The sequence below is a fragment of the Phyllostomus hastatus genome, unplaced genomic scaffold (genome assembly GCF_019186645.2).
Source record: "Phyllostomus hastatus isolate PE091 unplaced genomic scaffold, TTU_PhHast_1.1 phas_contig_1021, whole genome shotgun sequence".
NCBI classification, from domain to species: domain Eukaryota; kingdom Metazoa; phylum Chordata; class Mammalia; order Chiroptera; family Phyllostomidae; genus Phyllostomus; species Phyllostomus hastatus.
The window spans coordinates 1,066,798-1,094,786 of record NW_025333505.1 but is presented as its reverse complement, the minus strand read 5'-3'; the positions used below and the strand labels follow the sequence as shown (position 1 = coordinate 1,094,786).

General features: G+C 48.5%; 1 protein-coding gene across 1 annotated transcript in view; it reads left to right on the top strand.

The window, feature by feature from the left end:
• The window catches only part of CNTNAP2 (contactin associated protein 2), a 1,612,013-nt gene that overhangs the window by 1,330,287 nt on the left and 253,737 nt on the right, over nt 1-27,989 (top strand). The window contains exon 15 of the mRNA XM_045834058.1: nt 26,362-26,489. Coding sequence (XP_045690014.1) covers nt 26,362-26,489 — 128 coding nt within the window. The remainder of the gene's footprint in view (nt 1-26,361; nt 26,490-27,989) is intronic.

The following is a 27,989-nucleotide window of genomic DNA, read 5'->3' as shown; positions in this document are numbered from 1 at the left end:
AAGTACTCTCCATTTGATGCAATACACCTACCGAGACATCTTTTCCACTGATCAGAACCGTTTTCGAACTCATCTACTTCGATGCCTTTTAGTGTTTCTGCCATTTTTTGTTTCGTCTCTCCCACTTTGGTGAAACATTTCCTTTGAAGTCTCCTTTCATCCGAGGAAACAAAAAGAAGCCGCTCGGGGCGAGGTCGGGTGGGTAGGGAGGGCGGGGCACGGGGTGCACGCTGGGTTTGCTGAGGAGCACTCAACGCCGGGTGTGCCTGGTGAGTCCCCACCGTGAAATGGGCGGGCGCAGCGAGAGAGTCTTCACAGAAACTCGCTGAAGCAGAACGCAGCCTCGCGCACCACCGCCAGCTGGTGCACCGATGCAGACGGGTCCCTAGAACACTCAACCTGGCAGGGGAAACCTGTCTGCAAGGGCCCCCCCCACAAAGATAATTCTAGCTTTTGGGGGGTCTCCCCTTGTATTCATGTCAGTGTCCCATGAAGCAGGCTGCATAGTGAGAATCCTTGAATCATGAGAAAGACAAACTTACGCAGTCAAATAACTGAGAATTTTACATGAGCGGTACACAAACACTGGCACCTAAGTGGCCGTAGGTGTCCTTCCCATGTCTATGGAGGATGGACTCTGTTGGTTCTGCTAATCACCCTAAGTGGAAAGATGATTGAAAAGTTCCGAGACAAGCTGGGTTCGCATCGGGCTGCCAGAACAAAGCGCCCACCGCACACTGGTGACTGTCGGAAGAACACACATGTATTCTCCCGCGGTTCTGGAGGCCGGAAGTCTGAGAGCAGGGTGCCGGCAGGGCCGTGCGCTCTCCCGAGCTGCTGGTGGTTGCCAGCGACCCTTGGTGTTCCTTGGCTTGTGGAAGCAGCACTCCAGTCTCTGCCTCCGGCGTTACACGGCCGTCTGTCTTCTGCATTCACGTTGCCGCCTCCTTTGGAGGATACCAGTCATTGGATTACGGCCAACCCTGCTTCCCTGTACCCGCATCTTAACCTGATCACATCTGCAAAGATCCTGTTTCCGAATAAGGTCATATTCACAAGTCCTGCAGGTTGGAACTTGAAAATGCACTTCATGGGGGTGGGGGACACAGTTCTACCCACTATGGAAACTAAACCAATTTACACGAGAAAAGGACTGAGCTGGTCTAGAAAAGATAGGAGAAAACTGGGATGGAAGGGCAGTAAAACAGGAAAGCAGGTGAGGGAATCATTTTCAGGGGAGGAAAGGGAGGAGGCGTGATTGGCCAGTGAAAGATGGGGCGGGGCTTGAATGAAGAAGACTTCAAGACACTCTGCATTGCCTTGAGCCGCATAATTTTCCCTTTGGTGGTGGGTTTTTTTTCCCCCAAAACCTCTATAAAGTTTTAAATTACTTTTCAAGAGTTTGTGCAAGTCAGATTTAGGTTTATTTCAAATGTTACATTATCGCAAGAAGCAGTCCTCACGTGACCTAGAATTATTTTAAATGTGATTGGGTCTATTGTGTGAGTAGAAGAGATACCATTGCATTTTAAGCACAGCTTGGCAATTGCACAGAAGGGAAGGGGACAATGAGTAGAAACGACAACAATGGTGTGGTGACTTTACCAAAGGCAGTGGCAGCCACATAATTTATTTGCAAATTATCGAATATTATTCTTTTATATATCCAGTGGTTATGAATGTTCCGGGTACTAAAAAGCATGGTTATTTTCTGTTCATAATTGCTATTTGAATACTATAATGTTTTTTCCAATTTTTAGATAATTATTTTTATTTTTACTGTCCTAAAAATGATGACTTATTCATTTATTCATCACTCAGCAACTAGTGTTCAACATCCAAAGCATGTTAGGCACAATTCTGTGCACTGAAAATATAATAATGAAAAATATTATCTGTCCCTTTATGTTGGCAGTGTAGTGGAACTAACGAAAGTTTTTTATTCATAAGAATCACAGTATGAAAAACATAGAATAGTGTAAAAAGGAGAGAAAACAGGACCACATGTATTTATGAATATATATTTATACATCTATTCCATTGTAGGTTTAATTTTTAAAAATACATCTGTGCCTCCATACATCTGAAGAGATGTATCTTCAGATGTATGGAGGCATAATTGCCAAAATGTTAACATATTTAAAGAATACAACATGATTTTCTATACCTGTACATTGTGAAGGGATTCCGCCATTGAGGTAACACATCCATCACCTCAAACAGTTACCTCCTTTTTCTGCATTACAACACAGCAGGTTCTACTCTAAGAGCAAATTTCCAATTGTGTAATGCTGTCTCACAGTATTATGCGTTAGGTTCTCAGACCTTACTCATAACTGAAATTTTGTGCGCTTTTACCAACTGCTCCACCTCTCCCCACCCCCATATCCTGGGAACTGCTGCTCTTCTCTCTGTTGGTAGGAGTCAGACTCTACTTTCCTTCTTTTAGATTCCACATGTAAGTGATGACCACACTTTCTCCCTGGCTTATATACTCACATATCATCTAGGTTCATCCATGTTGTTGCAAGTGGCAGGGTTTTTTCCTTTCTAAAGGCAGAATAATATTCCATTGTGTCTGTATCCCGCATTCTCTTCATCTGTTCATCTACTGATGGACACTTAGGCTCTTTCCCTCTCTTGGCTGTTACGAACAACGCTGCAGTGAACATGGGATTGCAGATGCCTCTTCTGGACGGTGAATTCATTTCCTTTGGGTAGATACCTGTCAGGGAAATAGCTAGTTCATGCAGTAGTTCTACTTTAAACTTCTTTTTTTAGTATATTTTGTTGGTTATGCTATTACAGTTACTCCATTTTTCCCCTTTATCCCCCTCCACCCTATACCACCTTCCCTCCAGCATTCCTCCCAACCTTAGTTCATGTCCATGGGTTATACATGTAAGTTCTTTGGCTTCTCCATTTCCTGTGCTATTCTTAACCTCCCCCTGTCTATTTTTTACCTACTATTTATCCTTCTTATTCCCTGTACCTTTCCCCCCATTCTCCTCCCTCCCCCATAACCCTCCATGCTGATAACCCTCCATATGATCTCCATTTCTGTGATTCTATTCCTGTTCTAGTTGTTTGGTTGTTTTTGTTTTTAAGTTCAGTTGTTGATAGTTGTGAGTTTGTTGTCATTGTACTGTTCATATTTTTTATCAATATGATGAGTCCCTTATCTTTTCCTTAGGTAAGTCCCTTTAACATTTCATATAAGAAGGACTTGGTGATGATGAACTCCTTTAACTCGACCTTATCTGGGAAGCACTTTATCTGCCCTTCCATCCTAAGTGACAGTTTCGCTGGATAGAGTAATTGTGGATGTAGGTCCTTGCCTTTTGTGACTTCAAATACGTCTTTCCAGCCCCTTCCTGCCTGTAAGGTTTCTTTTGAGAAATCAGCTGATAGTCTTATGGGAAGTCCTTTGTAGGTAACTCTCTCCTTTTCTTTTGCTGCTTTTAAGATTCTCTCCTTATCTTTAATCTTGGGTGACTTAAATATGATGTGGCTTGATGGGGTGCACGGTCTGGCTCGCTCCCCAGTTGTTCCCTCCGGTTTACCCACACGTGACTGTGGCACACCTGCCCCCACCTTGCTGCACATCCTCCCTCCCCCCACCCCCGGCTGCCCGTCCCCGCCCCTCCTACCTGTCGTGGATGAATGTGTCTTCTTTAACTCCTTGGTTGTCAGACTTCACTATACAGCTCAATTTTCTGGCAGTTCTGGTTGTTTTTGTTTTTAAAGTGGTTGTTATCCTTCTTTTGGTTGTGCGAGGAAGTGAAGCGTATCTACCTACACCTCCGTCTTGGCCGGAAGCTCTGTTTTTAAAATTTCTTGTTGAACTCGCGCGTTGTTTTCCATGGGGCTGAACCAGTTTACAGTCCCTCCCCCAGTGCACAGGGTTCTGTTCTTTCCCTGTCCTCATCAGCAGGTGTTACCTCCTCTCTCTTTGATAGCAGACATCCCGACCAGTGTGAAGGGATTATCTCACTGTGGTTTTGATTTGCACGTCCCTGATAATTAGCAATGTTAAGCATCTTTCCACTTGGCCATTTTTGTGTCTTCTTTGGAAAAGTGTCTGTTCAAAGTCATTGTCCATTTTTTAATTATGTGATTTGGTTTCCTTGTTTGGTTGAGTTTTGTTTTGTTTTGCTCTGGAGTGTATGAGATCCTTGTACACTTTGAATGTTAACTATCAGATTTGTGGTTTGCAATTTTCTCCCATTTACTAGGTTAACTTTTCACTTTTTGATTGTTTTCTTTTCTGTCCAGAAGCTTTTTAGTTTGATGTAGTCTGCTTGTTTATTTTTGCTGTTGCTGCTTTTGCTTTCTAAAAAAATCATTGCCAGAACCAGTGTTAAGGAGCTTACTCCATGTGTTTTCTTCTCAGAGGTCTATACTTTCAGATCTTAGGTTCAAGCCTTTAATCTACTTTGAGTAGACTTTTGTTTATGATGTAAAACAGCATCACAGCCTCATTATTTTATATGTGGGCACCCACATGGCCCATTCGGGTGTTTTCCCAACACCACTGAGTACAGAGACGGTCCTTTCTCCATTGCATGCTCTTCCTCCTTTGTCAAAAACTAGGTGACCATGGACGAGCATACATGAGTTTACTTCTGGGTTCTCTATTCTACTCCGTTGATTTGTGTGTCTTTTTATGCCAGTACTATCCAGTTTCGATCACTGCGGCTTTATACTCTAATTTGAAATCAGGAAGTACATGGCCTCCAGCTTTGTTGTTCTTTCTCCAGATTGCTTTTGCTGTTGGGGGTCTTTTGGGTTCCATACAAAATTTAGGATTTGCTTCCTATCTCTGTGACAAATACCACTGGGATTTTGATAGGGATTAGGGTGAACCTGTGGATCACTTTGGGTAGCATGGACATTTTAAGAATATTAATTCTCCCAGTTCAGGAACATGGACTGTCTTTCTCTTGATTCGTGAATCTTTCAATTTTGTATCAATGTTCTGTACTTTTGTATGTACTTTGTTGCTTTTGAAAGCCATTTCACAGTGTTGGCACCTTTATCACATTATAAGTACTTCTTACTTACTTGGCAAAATGTTTTTTATGCCAACAGACATACACACACACGTGCACCACATTCTTCGGCCAGCGTTTAGATGAGATATGGCCAAAGAGTCCAGAAATAGAGACGTTCATGCATGCCACCCACTTCGTGACAGAACTGGCCTGCCAGAGCAGTGAGACGAGGAGGGAAACAGGGCCCTGTGTGTACATTGCGGTGGGACACGCAGGCGTCCACAGGGAAGAGACGGGATGACCCCAACCCACAGTGCGCACATACATCAGTTCTACAGTAGTTGCATTGTAAGCCCGAATGTAAAGGCAAACATGAAAGCTTTTATAAAATAAAAGAAAAATATAGTCATGAGCTTAGAAGTAGGGAAGGTTTTCTTAAACATGATTTTAAAAGAACTAACCTACATTTCCCTGGAAACAGAAAAGCAAGTAGTAGCCTGTAGAACATTTTTTATGTATCAAATACTTGAAATTATGTGGAATTCCTTTTTAGTTATTTGTATTTTATCCTCCCTATTAATTACTTAGTTTAGTCTATAATATGAAATCTTAGAAGCTGTTTGTAGTTGTAAATAGTGAAATAAGCTCATTTCTAATTTTAAACAGTGTCACTGGATGATAGCAAGGAATTGACCGATTTTATTAAAAGACTTTGTTTTGGGAAACATTGTATTTTTAAATGAATTGTACTTAATAAAAAGTACATTTATTGTTCAAAACTAGTCTACATAGAAAGAGGATTGTACAACTCACCCAACATAGTGAAAGCTGAATCTCGTGGCTACCATTTTTGTAGACAATATGTACCTTTAAACGCTTTCCTTCTCTTTGTGGTTCCGTACTGCCGCGTTCGAGGAAACCGACCGCGGTAAAATAGGTACTCCCGCACACACAGAGACTCAAGGAGCCTAAGAGGAGCACCCTTGGAGGAGCTACAAATCTAACGTCATCTGACACTCAGGTCAGCCCTGAGGTGGCAGGAACAGAGTAGGCGGGGAAGCCGCTTTCAACCAGAGACCTCAAAATCCTTAGGCTGCATTCTTCCGCAGTCGCATCAGGGTGGAAAGTTTAAAACTGACTGGGTGACTAGGAGAGGCGACTTCAGGGAAAGAAGGTGAGACGATGTCACATGCGTTTTTTTCTCCCCGTTTCTGTGGTCCGGGCTTAAACCTGGCCACACGCAGTCTTCTCCCCTCTGGAGATGCACCCCAGATCGGGTGGCTTCTAATGGATAATACTAGCTTATACGTGAAATGCTTTGCACTTTTGAAAGTGCTTCTATACAGTTTTTGAAAATTTAACCCTAACAAGTAGGCAGAACAAGTATACTTTTTTCTACCTTCTTTGAAGATCGTGTTACTAAGTGGTGAGGAATTTAAAGTGGCCTCATTTTGCCCACTGTTGGGGTCATCCGCGGCGTTGAATGGCACAGTGATGGGCTGTGGAATCATTTTAGGGGCCGTGGGACCGGCGCTTTTTAAAATACTGTGCATTAGAATGTACTATGACAGAGTCGCCAAACTCTGGGACGGTAACTACTTTGTAAAATTTTGTTTCAGTCGTGTTTCAGTTGTGTGTGCACGAGGGGTCCCCGGGAAACAGCAAACTTCTTACCGTTGAGGGGAATCAAAATGCCAGAAAAGCTGACCCCGGAAAACAAATGCCCCATTCACTGTTCGGTGTCTGGTGACTGATACCCTGTTCAGGTTTCCTTATTAGGTTAAGGCAGCATTTCCCAAATGGTGTTCTACACCGGGTAGTTCGGAGAGATGTTAGTAATTGATCCAGGAATAAATACTTCTTGATCAAAACATTTAGGAAAAAAACCCTGGCTGGTGTGGCTCAGTGGATTAAGCCGCCGGCCTGTGAACCAAAGGGTCGCCGGTTTAACTCCCAGTCAGGGCACATGCCTGGGTTGCCAGCCAGGTCCCCAGTAGGGGGCGCATGAGAGGCAACCACACACTGATGTTTCTCTCCCTCTTTTTCACCCTTCCTTTCCCTCTCTCTAAGAGTAAATAAATAAAATATACTTTTAAAAAATTCAGAAGAAAGCTACGTGCTGTATACTGCCCTTAAAAATTCACGAAGAACAGCAGCATATCCGATGACCACAGAAAATTCGAGCACAGATACCTTCCAGAGCACTTTGCCATCCATCTGTGCGGGGCACGCTCAGAGTAGGTGCTGCTCTGCACAGAAACGCAACTCCCCGAGGCAGGCGCCATGTTTCTGTCCCTTGCTCAGACCATGAGTGTGTATTAATACTTGATAAGTTCTCGTACGTGCCCTGCAGTGCAAGTTTGTGTATCAGCAGGACCGTCACTAGACACTGAATAAGGACTCATCCACCTGAAACTCAGAAGTAATGAGAGGCCAACGGCAGAGGTCACTGGAGAAGGTCGGCCGCGTGGACTTCCCTGGTTTAGATTCCGTATCGCGCTTGTGACGTGTTCCCCTGCGCGTGGGATCCTCACTGGTCTTCTGATCTGTAGGCAGACACTCCGGTAGCTCAGGAGAGAGTCTGCTGCTGCTTGCTGATACGACTGCATCTGCCTGATCTTCCTATTAGGTGGCTCCGAACATCGTGACCCAGTCGTGCCGCTGATACTGAATTTCCCACCGCTAACGAGATGTCAGCAGGGCTTCTCAGGGGTTTCTTTTCTGGGGACAGTAACATCATTGGACGTTTTCTTATATCTGTTATATGGGTTATGATCAAACCGTCTGCAGCAGTGATCATTGGTTTTTATTTTATTTATTTTTATTGATTGATTTAGAGAGAGACGGGAAGGGAGAGAGGGAGACAGCCAGACAGACATCAGTTTGTTGGTCCACTCATTGATGCATTTATTGCTCGGTTCTTGGATGTGCTCTGACCTGAGAGCGAACCTGCAACCTTGGCATATCAGGACGAGGCTCTGACCCACTGAGCCACCTGGCCAGGGCCTGTCATCGAATGTTTTTATCTCGGGACCTCATTACAGCTGTAAAAAGTGAGGATCCTAAGAGCTTTTATTTATAGAGATTTTACATATCAGTATTTAATGTATTAGAAATTGAAGCTATGTTTAAAATATTTTTAAAGTATAATAACACAAAAAAGAACAGTAAAAAAACCTATTGCTTGTTAACATAACATACTTTTTTTGAAAAAAAAATATTTTCCAAAATAAAAAGATCAGTGGGAAGAGTGGCATTTTTTTTTCACGATTTTGCAAACCTTGTTAATGCCTCGCTTCATAGAAGCAGCTGGGTCCACATATCCAGTCTGTTGCCATCACATGCCACGGAGCCCCTAAAATATCCCACTCTACACTCTTAAGAGAACAAGAGTAAAAAGAGGAAAATAACACCCTAGTATTACTATGGAGCAGTTCGGTGCAATGTTGCACAGACCCCTGGAACAGTCTCCAGGAGCCCCTGTGGTTCCCAGGCCACAGCGAGAGAATTCCCGCCCCGGTGCTCCCTGTGGTGTCGCAGAGGAAATGGGTTCCAGGGTCGGAGTCAAAGGACGGAGAGCAGCTCTCTGGCCTGCTCGCCCTCGGCCCTCACGGGATGCACAGCCCGGGGCCAACTGGAAACCCCTCTCGTTCCGGGGAGGGAAGGACATCCCTCAGGCCCCCAGGCGAGATGCGGCGAGAGAGCAGAGGTTGCTGCCTGACCTCAGGGCAGCCAGTCCCCAGAGGACGATGGGGGCTGGGGGTGCGCACTGGACCTGAGACCACTGACTGTGGTCAGAGCCCAGCGTGACACGGGGGCAGCGGTGCGGTGTTCCCGCAAGGGAGAACTCCGTAGCCAGATGAAACCGTGGTCTGCACTTCGCAGATCTCGAAAACCGTTCAGGATTTACAGCCCACTTGGCCCATTTAGCTACTTCCACTGCTCGTATATATACAAGTTCTTTCAACTACCATAAAATTATAACTGTATTTGAATAACCTCAATGAATATGCATTATTAAATTTGAATTTTATGACACAGAATTTGGTTACTTTTCATGTTTTAAGAAGCGCAGACTACATGGGTGACTCTCGAAGTGCATATTTTTCAGTAATGCTTTCCAAGGGGCTCTTACAGAGCATCTCAAGAGCATTATTTCTTCGGCGCGGGCAGGAAGCGGGGACGGGGGAAGAAAAGCCCCCGATGAGATAAGCAGATCTGTTTTCTTTTTGAGGCGTGTATAAATGGGCTGCGACCCCCAAAGTGTTACTAATAGACACCCTGGATACACCCAGAAGAAGAGTGTGCAGGCTCTGGGTTCCCCCACGCCTGGGCGCGGCTGGCAGCGGAGGCTCAGATGAAATGCTGCTGTCCGTCTGAGAAGCGAGTTGGGGGGCCCAGACCGTGCCCACTCCCTCTCTCTCTCGCTGGAAGGCCGCCGACCGCCCCAGGGTGAAGCACAGCCGGACGTGCCTTCCTGGGACTAACTGAGCTGTGTCCCCAAAATGTATATGCTGAGGTCCCGACCCACAGGACCTCCAGAGGTAACTAGGAGACAGGGGCTTTAAAGAGGCGGTTCGGTTGAAATGATGCCATTGGGCGGTGTCCTAGTCGGATGTTACTGGGTCCTAGAGAGAAAAGGAGGCGAGGGTGCGGGCACACGTGGAGGGCGGCCCCGAGGAAGCCGCGTCTGCCGCTGGCGTGTGGATGTGGGGCCTCTGGCGTCCAGAACCCTGGGGAGTGGGTTTTCCGTTGCGGAAGCCCCCCGTCTGCGGCACCTTGTCACAGCAGCCCTGGCGCTCGCGCACACACGCACACACACACACACACACACACACCTCACACCTGGACACTGGATTGACAGTGGACCCCAGGGAGCTGTCTCGTCAGATTTCAGCTTACCTTCTAGTTTCCCATGTCTGTCAGAACATGAACATCAGATCACTTTCTTGAAGAACCAAGAAATTATACAAACACATATATATTGTACAGTGAAAACTTTCTCTCATCCCTAACCTCCATCTGCCCCGTGGTATCTGTGGTGAATTTATTCTTGCAAAGCTCTGCATGATGATCTACAAGACCCCTTAAAAAGTACATGAGATTGAAGGGGCATGACTCAGTGACCTGTCCCCAAGAATCGCGTCTGTAACCGTCACACGGGTGAAGAGGGAGAAGGCAGTGTCATCGGGGTCCTGGTAAACCCCAGTGTTCCCTCTGCCCCACTGCTGCTCCCTTCTGCCCGTGGTGTCCACAGCCCTGACTTCCGACACCACGGACGGGTGTGCGAGTTCCTTTATTTCACAGAAAAGGAGTTCCGCCTGGATTTTATGCCTGGATTGCTTTGGCTCAGTATATTAAATTTGTCAGATTCTTCCATATTTTTGGACATAGCCGTAGCTAATTTCGCTGTGATAGTGTTCCGTTGTATAAAATGCCGCAGTTTAAGCTGTCGATGGACTCTTGGATTATTCCCACTTTTGAGCTGGTCACATAAAGCCGTGAGCGTTCCTGTTCATGACTCTAGGTGCACGGGGCGGGTTTTCGGTTGGATCTGCTCTGTCCGGGAGTAGGACTGCTGGGCGGAAAACGACGCGAGTCTTCTACATAAGTAGATAAAGCAAAGGCTTACAGCAGTCTGACTGGTGTGCGTGTCTGCCACAGTGACTGACAGTTTGCTGCCCCACGTCCCCATCGACACGGGGTGGCCTGGTGGCTGTGCAGCGGCATCTCACTGAGGTTTTTAATTCTCGTTTCTCGGATGCTGGTGAGATCGAGCACCTGCCCATGGGTCTTGGGGTTCCCAGACATGACAGTTACAGTCTCTTTCTCCGTTTTTCAGTGGTACGCCTGCCTGCCTGTCTTCTTACTAATCTGGAGGAACTGTTTATGGACATTAGTTGTGTGCCTTCTTGTAGCTACATGTAGCACACATTTCTTCTCTCACTGTGTTGCTTGTCTTTCTGCTCTTTTAATGGTGTCTTGTAATAGTAGCTTGTAATTCCTGATTTTAGTAATAGAGCCCTATATTTTTTCATCATAATTGGTGTCTGTCTCGGTCTGTTTGTGCCGCTATAGATTGGGTGGCTGATAAACGGCAGAAAGTTAATTTTCACAGTTCTGTAGACTGAGAAGTTCACGATCAATCACCAGCAGATGGTGTCTGGTGTGGATCCACTTCTCAGGTCACAGACGGCCGTCTGCTGTGTCCTTGAAGGTCAGGGTCAGCGAGGGAGCTCTGTGGGTGCCGCCACTGGCCCCATTCTCGAGGCCCCAGCTCCCAACCTGACCCGCGCCCCAGGCCTCACCCATGGCATCATAACAGGTGTTATGGGGCAGGTTAGGATTTCAACACACGAATCGTGGGGGAACACAGACTTTCAGTCCATGGCAGTATCTTTTACATGTAATCTAGGCAGGTTTCTCCTGCCTGAAAATCATGACGATACTCTCCTATGTAATTTCCTCACAGTGTTATATTGTCTTTTGTTTTAAATTTACGTTTCACCTGGACCTGTTTTTTGTCTGTAGGATAAAACAGGGGTCAAACATTTCTTTTCTGTCGCTTCCTAGCACCATTTGTTGTCTTTTCTTTTCCCCCAGCATCTTGATGCCATCCGTATCATAAATCAAGGATCCATACATGTGTGGGTCTCGTTCTGGGCTCGATTTTTTACGGTCTCCCATCATTCCGGTTTTTTTCTATCCCTGGAACAATATTACAGTTACTTTAGCTTCTTCATGCCCTGCTGTCCAGTGGAATTAGACATCTCACCACGTCCTCCTCCTCCAGGTTATCTGTAGGTGTACACAGCAGTTTAGACAGGTAATGGCTTTTGAAAAACATCATTTCTCCTTCTGTATGGAAGAAAATGATTTGGTGTAACAAACTGCATTTCTCTGGTTCTCTCTGAATTACCAATCCCGGAAACAAAAGCCACACGCGGACCCCACTCAGCCGTGTCAGAGCTCCCGGCAGCGGGCGCGAGGGTGGCTGCAGACACGGGTTTAGCGCCTGCCTGCCCCCTTCTGTCCTGTCCCAGCCGCTGCTGGGCTGTCTCTGGTCCTGTCCTGGGGCAGCTGCAGGGTGTCCAGTGCTCAGGCCACTGGCTCCGGTCCTACCATCACGGCAAGTGAAGAAGCCACCTACTTACTGCAGTCCTCCTTAGTAGTAACCGAGCCAATCACTGCATCCTTCCTAGTAGTAACTGGGAAGCATTTGAGTGTCATCTCGTCCCACTCAGAATTATTCCTCTTCCCCAAGCCTTGCCCGCTAACTAGGACCAAGCCTCAGCCCTTCAGCTCTCGCCCTCCTTTAGGCCAAGAAGACTCGTGACTACCTCGTGCAGGGACCGCCTGGGCCCACCGTTCCCCCAGCGAGCGGGGCCATCGGAGTCCTGGAGGGATCATGGCGGAGGCTCCTCCGTTGGGGTTCTGCTGGACACTGTAGTAGAGAGTGTGGAAAAACAAGAATCAAACAACAATCAGTGTTTTCTGAGGGCTGGGAGAGGCAGGCGAGTTACCTGGTGGAACGCTTACGTCAGCACCTGTAACTGACGAGTGAGGAGGAGGACAAGCCAGGGTCACCTGAAGGCACTCCATGCCACCGCTGGCGAAACTGGAAGCAGCAAAAGGCACAGAAACCCGATGTGCGGCAAGGTGACGAACCAACAGGATATGCCTGGCTCCCAGGAGTGGTGGTGGGTGTGCAAGGGTCGGCTTTTAAGAGTTAAAACATGCCTAAACATGGGCTGCCAGAAATTAGCCTGAAGAGCACTTCAGATGCACAAGGAAAGAGGGGCTCGCATAATAATGATGCTGATGCTCAGTTGTTGGACCAGCACCGACCAGAATGCTGTGTCTCATCCCAACTGAGTTGAACACGGGACGAGCCCAGCGTCCTGAGGTCGGAGCGAGGAGACCGTGGCGGGTCATCCAGGCGTTGAGGTTCTTTCTTTCTTGTTTTTGAAACCCCGGAAATAAGCCTTTTCCCTTCTTTCCTGTAAGTTACGGTTATAAATAGCAGCCTACATTCAGGTGATTCTTGAATGCAACAAAAAACAAAGCTGGGAGGTTAAGTAAAGACACAAATTATATGCAGGGAAGTCCCTGCACGTAGGTCAGAGAGGCCCAGTGTGTCCCGTTACTGCAGACAGCCGTCTGAACCAGGTGTCCTCTGGTTCTGCACCCTTCTGTTTCCCACCCACACCTGCCCTGTTCGTATCCGAGATCTTCCCCCAGCTCCAGAGACGCTTCTGTTTTCCTTCCAGCAATTAATTTATATCCCCTGTACTGAACCTCTCTCTCGTCTGCCTTAATATTTTGTCTCTTTTTGATCCCCAGAATGTGCTGACATGAATCTGTTTCTCTTTCTCCTGCCTCCTTCTAAATGGTTGTGCTTCCTTTTGATCTGTTTTGCTTTCTAGTGCAAGGGTGTTTGATATTTCCTGGGGAAGCCAGAGAGGTCCCTCCTACGTGCTCGTTGGCAATGAGCGACCGCGGTCATTTACCAGATAGCGCAGGGCATCGGCTCACATGACGGCTCACATGTTAAATGCTGGGGCCTGTGAACTAGACCTTCTCCACTTTCTCGGAGGTCGCCCTGCCCAGAGATGGCATTATTAGTGATGTGTCCCACAGTTCCTCATTGGGAACTTTATTTAACTCCCATTAAATAAAGGGAGAACAGGTCTGTCAAGTAATATTAAAATATTTACTTTTACATGTGCTTGCTAGAACTAGCTTAAACAAATTAGTTATTCCCAGTGGATTATTCTCACTGGTATATTGAGAATTTAGTTGCTGGCATTATAATTTTTATTTCAGAATCCCAATAATGGAATATTTATTATCTACTTTTAATTAATGTAATTCCCTTAAGAATGCTTATAATTATTTAAATGAGTCTGAACTTAATTAAAAGAATTAAATTGGGAGATTTAAAGTTATTCAAAAGAGGTCAACTTTATTCTTAGAAGACTGTAAAAATGAAACACGAAGAAAGAAACAGCAGGGCAAGGGAACACGAATTTAGTAAAAAGGAACAGAAACTTAGCAGACAGATCCCTGGTGTGCTGCGGTGCGGAAACGTGGTATCAGTGTGACTATTCAGTCAGGGAAACACGGACACGCCGTGAAGGGCCTGGGGAGCCGGATGCTTCCTAAAGGTGGGGGTGACTAACTTCCGCAGGCCCCACCAGACCCATGGCGGGGCCTGGACCCTCAGTGACTCTCAGTATTTGTTGAATGAATACGGAGGAAATGTCTGTCCAGAAGCTTCTGACAAGTTCAGGAGGCCATTTTCAAGTCAACTTGCAGACACAGTGCTTCAAGGAATCGATCCTCGGACCCTTAGAATGTGTGCGCCGGAGCTCTCACGCTGGGCTCGCAGAGTCTTTATCATACTCTCCGGCATTTGGGGTGTCCAGGAGCGAAATGTAGGTTCCATATGGCACTTCCCACTTTTGGGTAACCAGTATCTTCTTTTTCCCTCAGAAAAATCTGTTGTCATCTCCCAGAAGTAATGTTTCCCAAAACCCAGCATAAAAAATACACCTGCACCTGAACAGACTTAACTGTGAATCTTGTCCTCCTCCCAAATTCCTGTTAAAGCCCAGCCCACAGGGTGGCTGTGTTTGGAGCTAGGGCTGTAATGAAAGCTAAACAAGGTTGTGCGGGTGGAGTCCTAGTCCGGTAGGACAGGGTTCCTTATAGCAACAGGAAAGGACACCGGTGGTGCAGAGGACAGGCCATGTGGGGACAGATTATGTGCAACCTGGACACACTGTACCTAATCAGGAAAAGGTGGCCCTCTCCCTTTCTGGGTTCTCTTCTCACAAGAGCAAAACAGATCCATAAAAACAAGGGCGCTCGTACACTTTATTCTCTCCATAAAACTGCCACTAAATTAAGTTTTGCATTGTTCAAAATTTGCATGGCCCCACAAGTTTGGACCACTCACTCCTTTTTTTAATGGTGTATGCTATCTCTCAATTAACAGTGATGTATTTTTATTGCCTTTCTTCTGAGGGGAGGATTCACATGCCTTTTAATTTGTGTAAGCTGGACTGCATCATAAATGGTTCACCCTGTAAATTACAGAGTAAGCTTGCCAATAAAGATGACCTTGTTTATTAAAATCTAATTAAGTTTTCGAATGTCCCTAAGAGGGTTACTGGGTTTTTTTTTTCCTCCAAACATCAAAGACCCAGTTGGCTAAACTTAACCACAAAGCTCGACTCTCACTGTGAAATTACCTAGTTGGTTTTTCCTTCGGTTGTTTTCTCCTAGAATTCAAGCCCAAGAATCTTTTCACAAAACGTGTCGGCCATTGTAGTGCAGGAAGGCCAGGTGGACCTCGCCTGATTAGTTCTGACGTGAAGAGACCTGGGTGCTCTTTGTTCACTGGATCAGAAATAATAGGATGCTGAGCTTGCTGTTTGGATGCCCCAGCAATGGTCATGAAGTCCTAATCATGTGCTTCTACATGCTGTCTGCGTGCATACGCCCTTCATGAGCTTTGCTTCCGAGCTTGGAAAATAATGTTGGCAAATTGCTGGCAGACACAATGTGATAAAACATAATTAATTGATTCAGCCCCCAGCCTGCAAACAAATTCTCCCACCGCTGCAAACTCCCAGCTTCTGCCCTGCTGTTCTTCCTGCTTCTCCACGCTCCTTCCAAATTCAGAGCAAGAGTCTGGGGCTGGTCTCCGTTCTCTCCTGTCCTGTTTGCTTATCAGTCACTGTAATTCTCCTTCGTCACTTTAGTGGGAGTCTTGGCAAGGTGTCCGCCAGTGACCTTCACATTCACAGGCCTGCTGTGCACACTTTAATTTGGGGACTAGGGGTTGTTGCGATGTTGAATATAATTGACCGCTTTTTCCCCTCCCTGAAGCTCTCTATTCCCTGGGCTTCTACGTAATTCTCTCGGCTCCCTCCCCAGTTTTGGATCACTGGTGTTCGGTTTCCTCGGGGCACCCTTCTCCCTCCAGGACTGAGACCCACAGTAACGATACGCCTCTTCCAGGGCTGCCTCCCAGCCCCCACTGGTCCCAGGAACTGAGAGAGGACGTTATGGAGCTTTAGTTGCGTTTGGATCATCTCATCCTGGAGAGTGAGTGCTCTTCATCACTGAAGCAGAGGCCTGTCTCACGTGTTTACATCCCACAGCATCTCCACGATATTGATGATATAAAAGCAGGTATTGATCGTCTCAAGGGACCCGCAGGGTTCGGAGACGGGGAAAGGAGAACACGTCCACCTTCAGGCAGGTCTCTCGCATCCACTCGGGGCGCAGAGTGACCTGCCGAGGCGCAGTGGGAGCGACAACGTGTGTCAGAGACGACGTGATTATCACTTCTCGGCCTTTTGGCTAAGATCAAGTGTAGAGACGACGTGATGTGTGCAGGGAAAAGATCCCGGCGGTCGTCGACGTGAGAACAGTTTCGGTGGGTCCGTGTTTCTTGCAGCGGGTGTTGTGCTTTTTCATTCAAAGGAAAACGCTTGTAGCATTGAAAAGCAGTACGCTTTAGGATGTTCAAATCCAAAAAAAAAAAAAACAAAAACAAACCTCAGGGTATTTCGGACTTCCTTCCAAAGCCAGATTCACAAGAGCTGATGTTCTTTTGGGTGGACCAGTCTATCTGAGTAAAAACGTAGGAGGTAGCGGACCCAGTTTTCTTACGCGATCATGGGGCTCTGTGGGGACAGTGAAGAATCACTGTATACAGAGGTTAAATTAAAATGTTGATGTTATGAAGATTGCCTACATTTACAGTTTTTTCCAAATCCGGGGAAGGGACCACATACTAGGTTTTATCCTTTTGTCTCGGATTTTCAGCTCCGGCTCCAAGGCCATGCACTAAATAAACTAGGGCAGCAAGCCCCCCACATTCGTGAGCTGGTTTGTGTAGTTTCCTACCTGAGGTGGCCGGAGAGAAGCCTGGAACCCCCTGGAGAAGCCTCCGAGGCTGGTGGGAAAGGCGTCCTTCCAGCGTTGGCTGCACTGTCCGTCTGCCCCCAGCCTTCACCACCATCACCGGTGGGAAGGGGGAGTTTCAGGAGGATGAGCCGGAGAGCTTAGCCCAGGACTGCCGCAGTGGGCCCAGGACTGGCCCGCACCCGCCCGCGTGCCCTGCCGGCCTTCCCGGTGGAGGGCGAGGGGGCAGTACCAGTGGCTGCCCCGGCGGAGCTCAGTGGGACAGAATGCCTGCGGGCCAGAGGTGGGACCTGTGGGATGCAGCCTGCCCACCCTGAGCAACCCTGAAAGGATCCCACCCAAGGGCCGTGGAGCCCGGAGCGAGACGGGAAGTGAGTCTTAGGATTCTTAGGGAGTCCTGAGAAACCAGACATGCCGGGCACTCCGACGTCTGCGTTTGTCTCTTGGTGAGAAACGAAGCTCCAGGAGCACCGAGCGCACCGGCTCCGCCCAGTCTGTGTTGAGAGTGCGTGGGGCCGTGTGAGTGGAGGCTTTCCACGGGCTGCTCTGCGATGTGGGGGCTCTCCCTGTGCAGAGGAGCTCTGTACAGGTGGGGCTTCCCTTCACAGGAGGAAAATCGTGCCCTGCTTTGTGAGCTGCCCTGGGTCTGCTCATCCCAGTGGCCTTTGGGTTGACATAATCTGTGTGCCGAAGAGGAGTGTTTTGAATTGCGTATTTCCGCGCCATTCAGAACCAGAATACACCGTAACTTATCTACTCGAAGAAACGGTGGCCCACACACACTTAGCAACTTGCTTTTGCATAGCTGCAGAGTCGAATCAGGGCTCCAGCCTCTCAGATCTAACTGTTGTGCCCTTTCCCCACTGTATTAATTACATATGAGGCTTCTAATCGAAGACTACTTTCTGAAGGGAAGGAAAAATGAAACCTCAGCTACAGACAGGGAATAACGAAAATGTTTCAAGGGCCTTTAAGGAACTCCAGCTACCAGAAGGGTCTCCTTACTCATCTCTCATGGCTGATAGCAAGCGCGTACCAGTTACTGTTTCGGGACTGTGCCTAGTTAACGTCTGTGTACGTTCATACACTTACTCAATCATGAGACGTATGGAGTCCCCTACTTTTAAGTGCCCACTGGTCTCTGGTTTATAAAACCGCATGAGACAATGTGTCTGACCCCAGGGAACTTACATTCCAGAAGGAAAATCAAAGAAGGACATTTCGCGTAGAATCCTGAAATGGTTCTAAGGGCGCATTCTAAGAGATTCTAAACCAAACAGATAATTATCTTGCATTCATAAAAGGCCTGTGCTGTTCCCACGGAAAAGGAGTAATTGAATCTGTAATTACTTTCCTTTCATAGGGGTTGCAGGCGTGGATTCTAAAGATCTAATTGGAACGGTTGTTTTCCTAATGACTCTAATTACTTCGTCGAGAACACCACCTCACACCCATTGAGGAGAGTTCGGTAGTCGATGGTGACTGAGGACACCACTGGAAGTGTTTTAAAAGTTCTCCTTCAGTGGGTGTTCGGCAGTCCTCTTACTTGTTCCAGCGGCCGATGGCCCCGCTGGGCTGAGACAGCCTCAGCTGCACTCGACTCTGGTGAATGCACCTGGGGGAGCTGGCAGATGTGCTCGACGGTGGAAGTTGGGCTGCTCTTTAAGACTGTGTCCTGGCTGGCGTAGCTCAGTGGATTGAGCGCGGGCTGCAAACCAAAGCATCGCAGGTTCAATTCCCAGTCAGGGCACAAGCTTGGGTTGCAGGCCACGGCCTCCAGCAACCACACATTGATGTTTCTCTCTTTCTCCCTCCCTTCCCTCTCTAAAAATAAATAAATAAAATCTTTTAAAAATTTGTGATTAAAAAAAAAGAAGACTGTGTCATCGGTCCCTCCCTACCCCGTCCTCAGTTCAGTGATGCCAGGAACGTTCCCCCCACCCGCACCCCAGCCAGCCCCCACCGCCCACGGAGGTCTGCTTTCCCAGAGTAGCCTTTTGCCTCCTTAAGGTGTTGCCATTAAGAATGAACGGGGGGAAAGGCCGCATCATTCACTGAGCGTGGGTTTTAACGGGGCCGGGGCAGGGGAAGAGTGCCATCAACGTCCTGTCAGGGCGGGGCGGTGGGTCGATTCCCCAGGCGGAGGGGACGTACGGCGATGGAGCTGAGGACTAAAGACAAAGAATAAAAATTCTTCCTTACTTAAAAAAGTGTTTTTAACTAGAAATGGCCTTGACTTGAGTTTATAGACCCTTTTTGTGGGCATCACATATGGACTAGTAAACAGCTAGGTAGCCTTTGGATTTATACCCCGAAAAAGCACCTCATTCCCGGGTGCAGTCTGCCTCTTTGTGTGAGAGAGGTGTTCCTGAGTAATTATTTGGGAATCAGCGTTTGTCAAGTTCAATGTCTGCTCCTGTTTCCTGGTGCCTCCAAAGTTACGAGGGTCAGACGAGATCACTCATAGGAAAACACTGAGCATGGTTTGGAATCCTGTACAACTCTGAGTTATTTGTGTGCTCTTTTCTTTAAGGGGTCAGAGTAATAAGAACAGCGCAGAGACCCTTAATTTTAAAAATGAATCTAACATTTTTAGTGGAAGTCATTAGGAGAATAATAACTTTCCGAGAACATTCTTGAAGGTTTTCACCTTTTGGCCCGTCTTGTCTGTTTACTGGGGAACAAGTGCAGTGCGTCTGGGCGCGGCTGTGAGGAGGCAGGAGGGATCGAGAGAATGGATGCAGAGGCTTTTAGGTGTGCCTGTAGGTGAACATGCTGTTTGAACCAGAAACCACATAAAAGGTTCCACAAAGTTCGGAAGCAGCCCTGGAGGTGAAGAATGGATGCCGGAAAGTACTGGCAGTTTCAGGACACGACAGTTACAGTGACAGCGGAACAGGATTCTACCGTTGGGCACGTCCTGGGGTGCCACGGATGTGCGGCTTTTGGTAAACGGGGTAGTCACATTTTAAAGGTAGTTTGGGGAAGGAGACAGGCGTGGCTGGTTGGGAATGAAGAATGAGGATGAGACTGGAACAGGGCTGAAGCAGGTGGGGTGTTCTGTGCCGTGTGAAAATCCTGACTCCTGTGAAAGGCTTTTTAAGGAGGTCCAGGGTGAGGGGAGCAGGCTGGAGGCACGGGCTCTGGGAAGGGGGTTCTGAGCTCCCGTACAGGAAAGCGTGGTCGGTGGAATGCGTGAATATCGGTAGAAACTTCAAAAGGTGGGTAAGCCCCTGGGGAAAAAAAAAGAGCCAGGAAAGACTCTGCAGCCCCCGGCCCACAGTCACAGCGAGGAAGACTCCGGGACCGGAGGGGACGCCCCTTCCTCACTCCGCACCCGGCACTCGCAGTGGGACGTGCAGCTGGGAAGTCCTCTCCCCACCGCCAGCGGGTGTTCACGACTGTCCGCAGTCCTTTCCTAACACCGCTGTGTTGAGGTGCAATTTACGTGCGGTAACATCCTCCCATTTTAAGTGTACAGGGTCCAGCACAAATGGCGCCTCCTGTTTCTTATTATAAAATCTTAAGCATGTAATTCTGTGACATAACAACACCACACTCGAATATGACATTTTAAGTGGAACGTTCCAATCACAGCTGTAAATGATCACACCCGTGCTACTGCCCTAGCGACCACACTCCAGCAGGCCTCGCGTCGGCTGCACCCTGCGCAGTTCTCAGGGGCTCTGGGTGAGTTCGCCCCGCTGTCCAGCAGGCCCCTCCGCTCCTGTGAGACTTCTGTTCACCGCTGACCTCTGTCCCCACTCCCAGCCCCAGCTGTCCCCCCGGCCCGCTTTCCCTTTCTGTCTCCGTGGCTCTGCCTCTCCCGACGTCTCATCCAAACAGGAACCCAGCGTACATGCTCCTCTGCGGCAGGGTCTTTTCACTCGGCGTGCCGGTTTCGGGGTGTACTCATTCTGCACTTCGTACTCATGCTTTCCTCCTGTGGTTGCTGAGTGACGTCCTTTGTACGGACACACTGCACTCTGTTGACCCGTTCGCCGGGCCAGGGACACCTGGGTCGGCCCCGCCGTGGGGCTCTTATGAGTAAAGGGGCCGCGAGCGTCCGCCTGAAAGTCTTTGTGTGGACGCACGCTTTCCTTCCTCTGGACCAGACATCCAGGAGTGGGAGTCCTGGGTCCCAGGGCACATCGTGTGTAACCTCTAAGGAACCGCCAGACTGGGGTCGGAGAGGACTGTTCCGCCGCACGGCCCCGCCAGCAATGTCCGAGATTCCAGTTTCCTCACGTGCTTGTCCGCCTGCTTTGTTGTAGCTGCTTCTGGTACTTTCTGTCTCTTCTACTGCTTTCTGACCTCCTGGATTCTTCCAGAAGTTTCCAGCCTTGGTGACACTGTGACGGAAATGCATGGGAGCTCACTGACTGTAATTGTTTTTCTAAGTGACCAGTTACCCCCAGACGTTACAAGGGACGCGTCTTCTCTGCGGGAATCGGAGCGCAGATTCCCAGCGTGCCTTCCTTCCAGAGGTGGGGGGGGCGGGGGGGGCAGGCTCACAACACCTGAGCCGGGGTGTTTGGTTTTCTCCAGAGGGTTTGGTTTGGTTTTGTTTCGTTGCTCTCTCACCGTGGGAAGGGCAAGACCTCACTGCCTGGAGGCTTGTTTCCACCAAGAGAAGAAAAGAAAGCGGGGGGAGAACAGCAGTGCAGAGCGGAATTGCCCAGGAAAACGGTACTGAAGCCACGTGCCAGCGGTGGTACCGAGCGGGGAGGGGGTTCAGCTGCCCACCGCCACCCACAGGCAGAGGCCGGAGGCAGAGGTTTGGCGAGAAAGGGGAGGAGGTCTTCTCTCACAGGCTGCGCAGTCTGGGAGGATGGCGGGCCCTCGTCTCAAAGCCCATCCCCTGCAGAGCACCCGGGGGAAACCCGGCCGGCCGTGCCCCTCCAGACGAGGCCCAGGCTGTGCCTTCCCCGGTTCAGAACGCCACCCTCGGGACCGCAGACAGCGACAGCACGGCTGTCCGGGTAGCGTAGCTTGTTTCTGGCTGCAGTCTGGCCCAGGGCGCCTTCTGGAGTCTACCCGTGGGACCCACACTGCCCTCACTGAGTGCCTTTCAGGACCTAGCCAGTCTGCAAAACACTTCAGCCCGCACACCCACCCCGGGGGTCCCCGAGGAAGGGAGCGCGTCTCTCCCTTCCCAGTTTTAAATCTCCAGGCCCGAACCTCTGTGCGCTCCACGGGGGTCCCGCCCCTGCAGCCACTCCCCCAGCCTTTTCCCCATTCGACTGACCCGACAGCACCTCGCCCTGCCGCCACGTGGACCTTGACTGTACGCAGGCCTCTGCGAACTCCAGTTTCACCTGCAGTCAGGGGGTAGGAGGGCTTCTTTCTCTGTCAGTCACTCTCACTACCTTCGCTCACCTCAGCGCAGTGACTTCCTCCAGCGCGGCTCTGCCCAGTAGTGGGGAATTTGTCACCACGCACAGCGCTACTGGGGCCAAGCCACGCTGCACCTGCCCTGGGGCGGTTCCCTGCCCCCTCCCCCCGTGGCCCCAAGGTCTGGCCGGGTCTGTCTGTGTCAGTAGTGCCGAGTCAGCGAAACGAAATGCACAGAACCAGGTTCCACAGTAACGACCATGCTGATGGAGAGATTGGGCAACACCCGAGCCCGGGCCTCTTTGAAGTGGCTGATGGAATTTTTCTCATGTACAAGCCCTCTAGCAGATGGAAGGAGATCATGCTGACACGATGAGTCCTTACTGATCATCTTCCTGAATTAGGTTGACCTCGATTGGCAAGGATCATAACTTTGAACAAAGACCTGTTTTGCTTGCCAAATAAATTTTGCGCGGGCGCTAACGTGGGCGTCTTCCAGCTGTTTTCGAGGGGCCCCTCTTCGGATCTCGGTTTCTTCTCTGTGCGCCCATCCGTCATGTGTGTCAGAGGGGGCTGTGGGCTGTGCTGCAGCGCCGCATCAGACACCTTGCACTGTTCCAGCCACTCTGTCGCCACCCGTGAGGTTGTCTCCAGCCCCGTCCACTGTGAGCTTTGTGAGTTTCACACACTGTCGTGTGTGACTTTCAAGTCTGTGCAGCCCTGTTTAGCCATCTCATTAAAAGTGATTGAGGAAGTAACTTTATCGTTTTTTTTCTCAGCTGATAATTACTTTTCCCGTTTTCTTGGTTTGGTTAGAGATTTCTGCTATAAATACTAGCTGAACTACAACCTTCTGTAAACTTTAATATATTATTAAAATCAGTGGTTGATTTGGAAGCGAGGTAGTTCTAGACCTTTTTTACTTAGTGTGTAAATGAAGTAAGAGATACATGTGCATAAAGGCTTACAGATATCTTTAAACTTACTACTTACAAATAAATAACTTCAACATTTGAGGAAGATAAGTGTATCTAAAAAGATATCTTTTCACCCCATCTGTAAATGAAAATTAAAAGACAAAGGCTTTTAAGTGACATTGTGGTTTTTCAGTTTTCTTCTGTTTTGTTTTTTTTCCCCATTTCTCTTTTTTTTGGTGGAAAGCCGTAACTTGGGATGCAGCTAATCTAGACCTGAACCCGCACTCTGCACTTAGGAGCTGATGACCTCGGTCCAGAGCAGTTTTCTGAGTCTGGTCCTTCTCAGCAACAGAACAGAGACGGGGGTGGCTGTGAGGGAGAACTGACCTCAGATCAGCTGTTACGTACGAGAAGTAGTCCAGTGTGCCCGAGCATGTAGTGTGTGATGTCCTACTGTTACTGTTTCATATGAGTTAGTGTTCTTTATATTTTTTTGATCTTCACCCTAGCCTTAGAATATTTTTGAGCACACACAAGTAAAAAAAATAATACATCAGTTCTAGTGAAGTTATATTTTATGTTCAATATAAAACAGCACCTTTTAAAGTAACAAAGTTGAAATAAATATTTACTCGATAATATTAATAGAAATTACTTATTTCACTCTGATTTTTTAGTGACTGCAGTGTAATTGAATACATATTATTTTATTTAATCTTGGATTGCTGATTTGAATATCTGCCTCTCTGTTTTTGTTCATTTTGATACTTTATTGGGTATCAGTTAACGTTAAAAAACGTTAACTAAAGTACATTTATCACACTAAATAAAAGTACATTATTGAGTCCACCTAATGAATCATATTAATTTTTTAGTTTCATTGACCAACAGCGCAAAGGTTTTGATAAATTGTGCCTTGTAAATTTCTATCATCTCTGGTGTTAATCAGTTCGAATTGCAAAATAATTGAATAGTGGCCCATTTTACTCTTAAAAATCAAGTCCAAACACAGTGGAACTCTACATTTATAAGATGATTATCATGATTAAAAATTATATTTTCAAGTTACAAAAGTATATAGATGTGTGAATTCTTATAAAATTATATACATATCAATTTTGAAAATAAAATTACATAATGATTGGAATATATAATTCCAAACATTTGTTTTCAAAATGCCTGTCATTAGCACAATTTTTGATATAATTATCACTCATTATAAATGAATCAGCTAAGATCTGAATTCTCATTCACTGCTGGTGGAAATGTCAATTGATACAAGCTCTTGAAAAAATTGTTTGAAAATATCTACTTAAGTTAAACATATATAAACGAAAGTATATACTAAAGCTAATGACATGTCCCAGTATTTCTGCTTCAGGATAAATGCCCAACATAAACTAACCCTTACAAGTAACACGGTAGTGAGAATGTTCCTGAAGCTTTGTTCACAAGAACCAAGCACTGGAACCAGCCCAAAGGACAGCAGGAGAAATGTTCATCCTCACTGTAGTGTAGTGCCACATTTTCGTGAACACAGCACAATTTTATTCAAACCATGGTTTTACTAGACAACGTGGATGAACCCCACAGGTACAGGGTCAAATGAAAGGAGCCAGGCACAAAAGAATGCATAGTGACTCCATATATTACAGAATATCGTGGAGATTCTCCCATTCAAAGATCTTTTAAAAATTTAAGCATGTCCTCTTTTTTAAAAAACCACAGTTTGCATTCAGCACTGTCCTGTAGTAGTGCAGCCACACCGTCTTCTGGCCGCTGGGACGGTTAAACGGCGAGCGCGCCGACCGGCCGTGGGGCGCCCAGTCGTCCCTTCAGAGCAAACATTCACTGCGCCAGAGGTGACCCCGGCTGCCTGCCGCAGAGGGCAAAGCCAACAAAAGAGTTAGTGAAGGCATCTCTCACCATTAGGTTAAGTAAACTGTGGTCCAAACGGTTTCTTTCCCCACTCAGACTTTCCGGTGCCTCTGCAGCCCCATCTGACTGCGGAGATGAGTTGAGTGACAGCCGCCTGCTACGTGACAGTCCGTGGGCTGTTTGCTCAGCGGACCCTCAGTGGAGGAGAGAGGCGGGTAGTGGTGATGTAGAGCAGGGCTGGCAAGCTTTGAGGGCCACGCGGTCTCTGCCGCAAGTGCTCCACTCTCCAGCTATCCCAAATCAGTCTTCTTTTCTGCGGTCAGCTGTATATACAATTTCAAAGTAGTTATTTACATCCAGACAGAAAGTCGTGTAGAAAGGTGAACTTTCGTAACACCTCTGTACCGATTTCTGCCTGGCGCTCGTCCAGCCCTGAGCGAGGGCGTCCCTCGACCGCAGCAGCACGGACGAGGGCGCGGGACAGGGGTTTCCCGGGGGCTGAGGGGACAGGGGTTTCCCGGGAGCTGAAATCCGTGCTGGGCGTCACTGCCGTGAGTCCGTCCCCCGCTACGTCTCCTGGACGTCTGCGTCCACCCCAGAGTCAGTACTTCACAACCCCCCTCATCCTCTTCCCTGACTTAGGGTGGGCGTGGGGAAGAGTTGGGAGACCCGAGACAAGGTAAGTACACGGCAACCAGGAGGAGGGATCTGAGAGGAAAACCAGGCCGAGGCTCCACCCCTCATTCCAGATGGAAACAGGCACCTGGGGGGCAGCACCTGCTCTGTGTTGGGAGCTCCCCCCGGACCCTTTCAGTGGCGGCAGAAACAAGAAGAGGTGACGCACAGCAGGGGAGAAAGCCTCGGACGGACGCAGCAGGGTGTTCTTTTGAATAGGGTTTTGTTTCGTAGATTATGTGAGAGAGAAGGTTGGCTTTGTTGAACTTTCGATTCCATGACAACAGCAAACTCTGCTCTGTGTGCTCAGCATTCCTGGGGGTGTGCTTCAAGCAGCGCGGTCGTCTGCTGGCAGCCCGGAACGGCATGCGGCGTATCGGTCGTGACTCTGGAACTCGGGGCGTCACTTCTGTCTTCCAGAAGGCGCAGATGTCACCGTCGCTCCTCAGCAGAGCGAGACCCCCCGAGGGAGGAGCAAAGACAGCTCTTTGGCTCCGGTTCCCCTTAGAGAACTTCCGAACGCCCACTGGCATGTGGTCAACTCTTAGACAACTTGGGCGATGCTCAGGAAAGGCCCGTGTCTTCTCGGCCTCCTGACCCTGTGCTCTCTCCCTGTCATCCAGGAGGAAGGACGCTGGCTTCTTATCCCACAAGGACCACCTGCCGGTGAGCCAGGTGGTGGTTGGCGACACCGACCGGCCGGGCTCGGAAGCGAAGCTGAGTGTGGGCCCCCTGCGCTGCCAAGGAGACAGTAAGTGAACCCAGCGGCTGTGGCTTGCATTTTCTTAGTGTTTCCTCCCAGCCACCTGCGGGGGGGCGGGCGGGCAGGAAGGAGACGGCTCTTCTCTCTCTCCTGAAGAAACACCCTGCGATGCAAACAGCCCAGTGGAGAGCTAGGTAGACCTTAACACAGAGAGGGAGGTGACGGCCCTAAAGTCTTCCGTTCACGGAGCCCAGGTCTGGGCACGAGATGTAGATACCCGTCTTCCCGGTGTTCGCCCACATAACAACTGGGCCTGCCTAAGTTTGTGGTGACGTGTACATAGCAACGCTAACAGCGTAAAAGCAGCACCCAACAGCTGTGATTCCACTGCATGCGGCTGTTAATGCCATTAGCGTGGCTATATATATCACCATAAACGGGGTTTATGGTGGCATAAATAGTGCCATTATGGTTTAATGTATCACTGTAAACTTGGATGATGGTCATATAAAGGTTGACATTATCACTATCAAATTTCATCATCATCAGAGTTCAACAGTCCCTTGTAAGCCAAAGATGGTCTCGGTACCTTTGTCTGGCTCTCCAGGTCCAGCGCCACGGAGAGTCACGGGGGGCCGCTGGCTGGGACGGTGGGCGGCCGGGAGACAGAGTGGCGGTCCCACCTAATCAGGGCACGTTAGGGTTTATGCTGTCTGGTACCCTCCGGTGTGCTTTATGTGCCGCCAGAGGGAGGTGAAGACAGGTTGCTGTGTGGATTCTGCAGCGAGCCTCCTGGGGACCATTCTGGTCTCTGCCCCTGACTGGCGCCCCTCCCCTGGGAGTTCTCTGCCTTGATGATTGTGTCCTGGGCAGCGGGAGACCTCGATTCTGTTCCCTGAGTGAGTGACCTGCCCGGAGGCCTCAGGCAGACCCTCCATTTGCTGGGCTGGGGTAACGGGAAGACCACCTGCGTCCAGCCCCTCCTGGGGAGGCCATAAAGGTTTCAGCGCCCGGGTCTGACTCGTCCCAGCAGAGCATTCGGTGGGATGCAATATCACCGCCATCCCGTCAGCAAGGGAGACGCAGAACTGCTCGACGCAGTCAACCGTTGCGTCCACCCAAAGAGACGTCCTAAGGGACGTACCGATCCCCATCAACTGGTGACCATTTAGTAGACGGAGGCTGCTGGTCATCAGACGAGGCCGTGGGCCAGATACAGACGAGAGATGGAGCTGGTGCTGGTTTTTCTCTTCCCACACGGAGGACGTGAAAAAGCTGCCTGTGAGTGGAGACCGGTCCAGAGAGCTTGATCGTGCAGTTACTAAGCAATAACACTTCATGTGTCTAGTCAGGCTTAGCAGAACCGTGCGGTAAGGTATTTAGCTTTAACTGCTTGAGAAGAAATATTGACATAAAATAATAGTATGCGTTTTTGCACAGAAATTTTGAGAGATGGACTATAGTTTCATTTTCCAAATAGGCAGGTCCTCATGTCGTCTAATAAAAATCAGTGTCTTTACATCATAATTACTCATAAATATATACAGG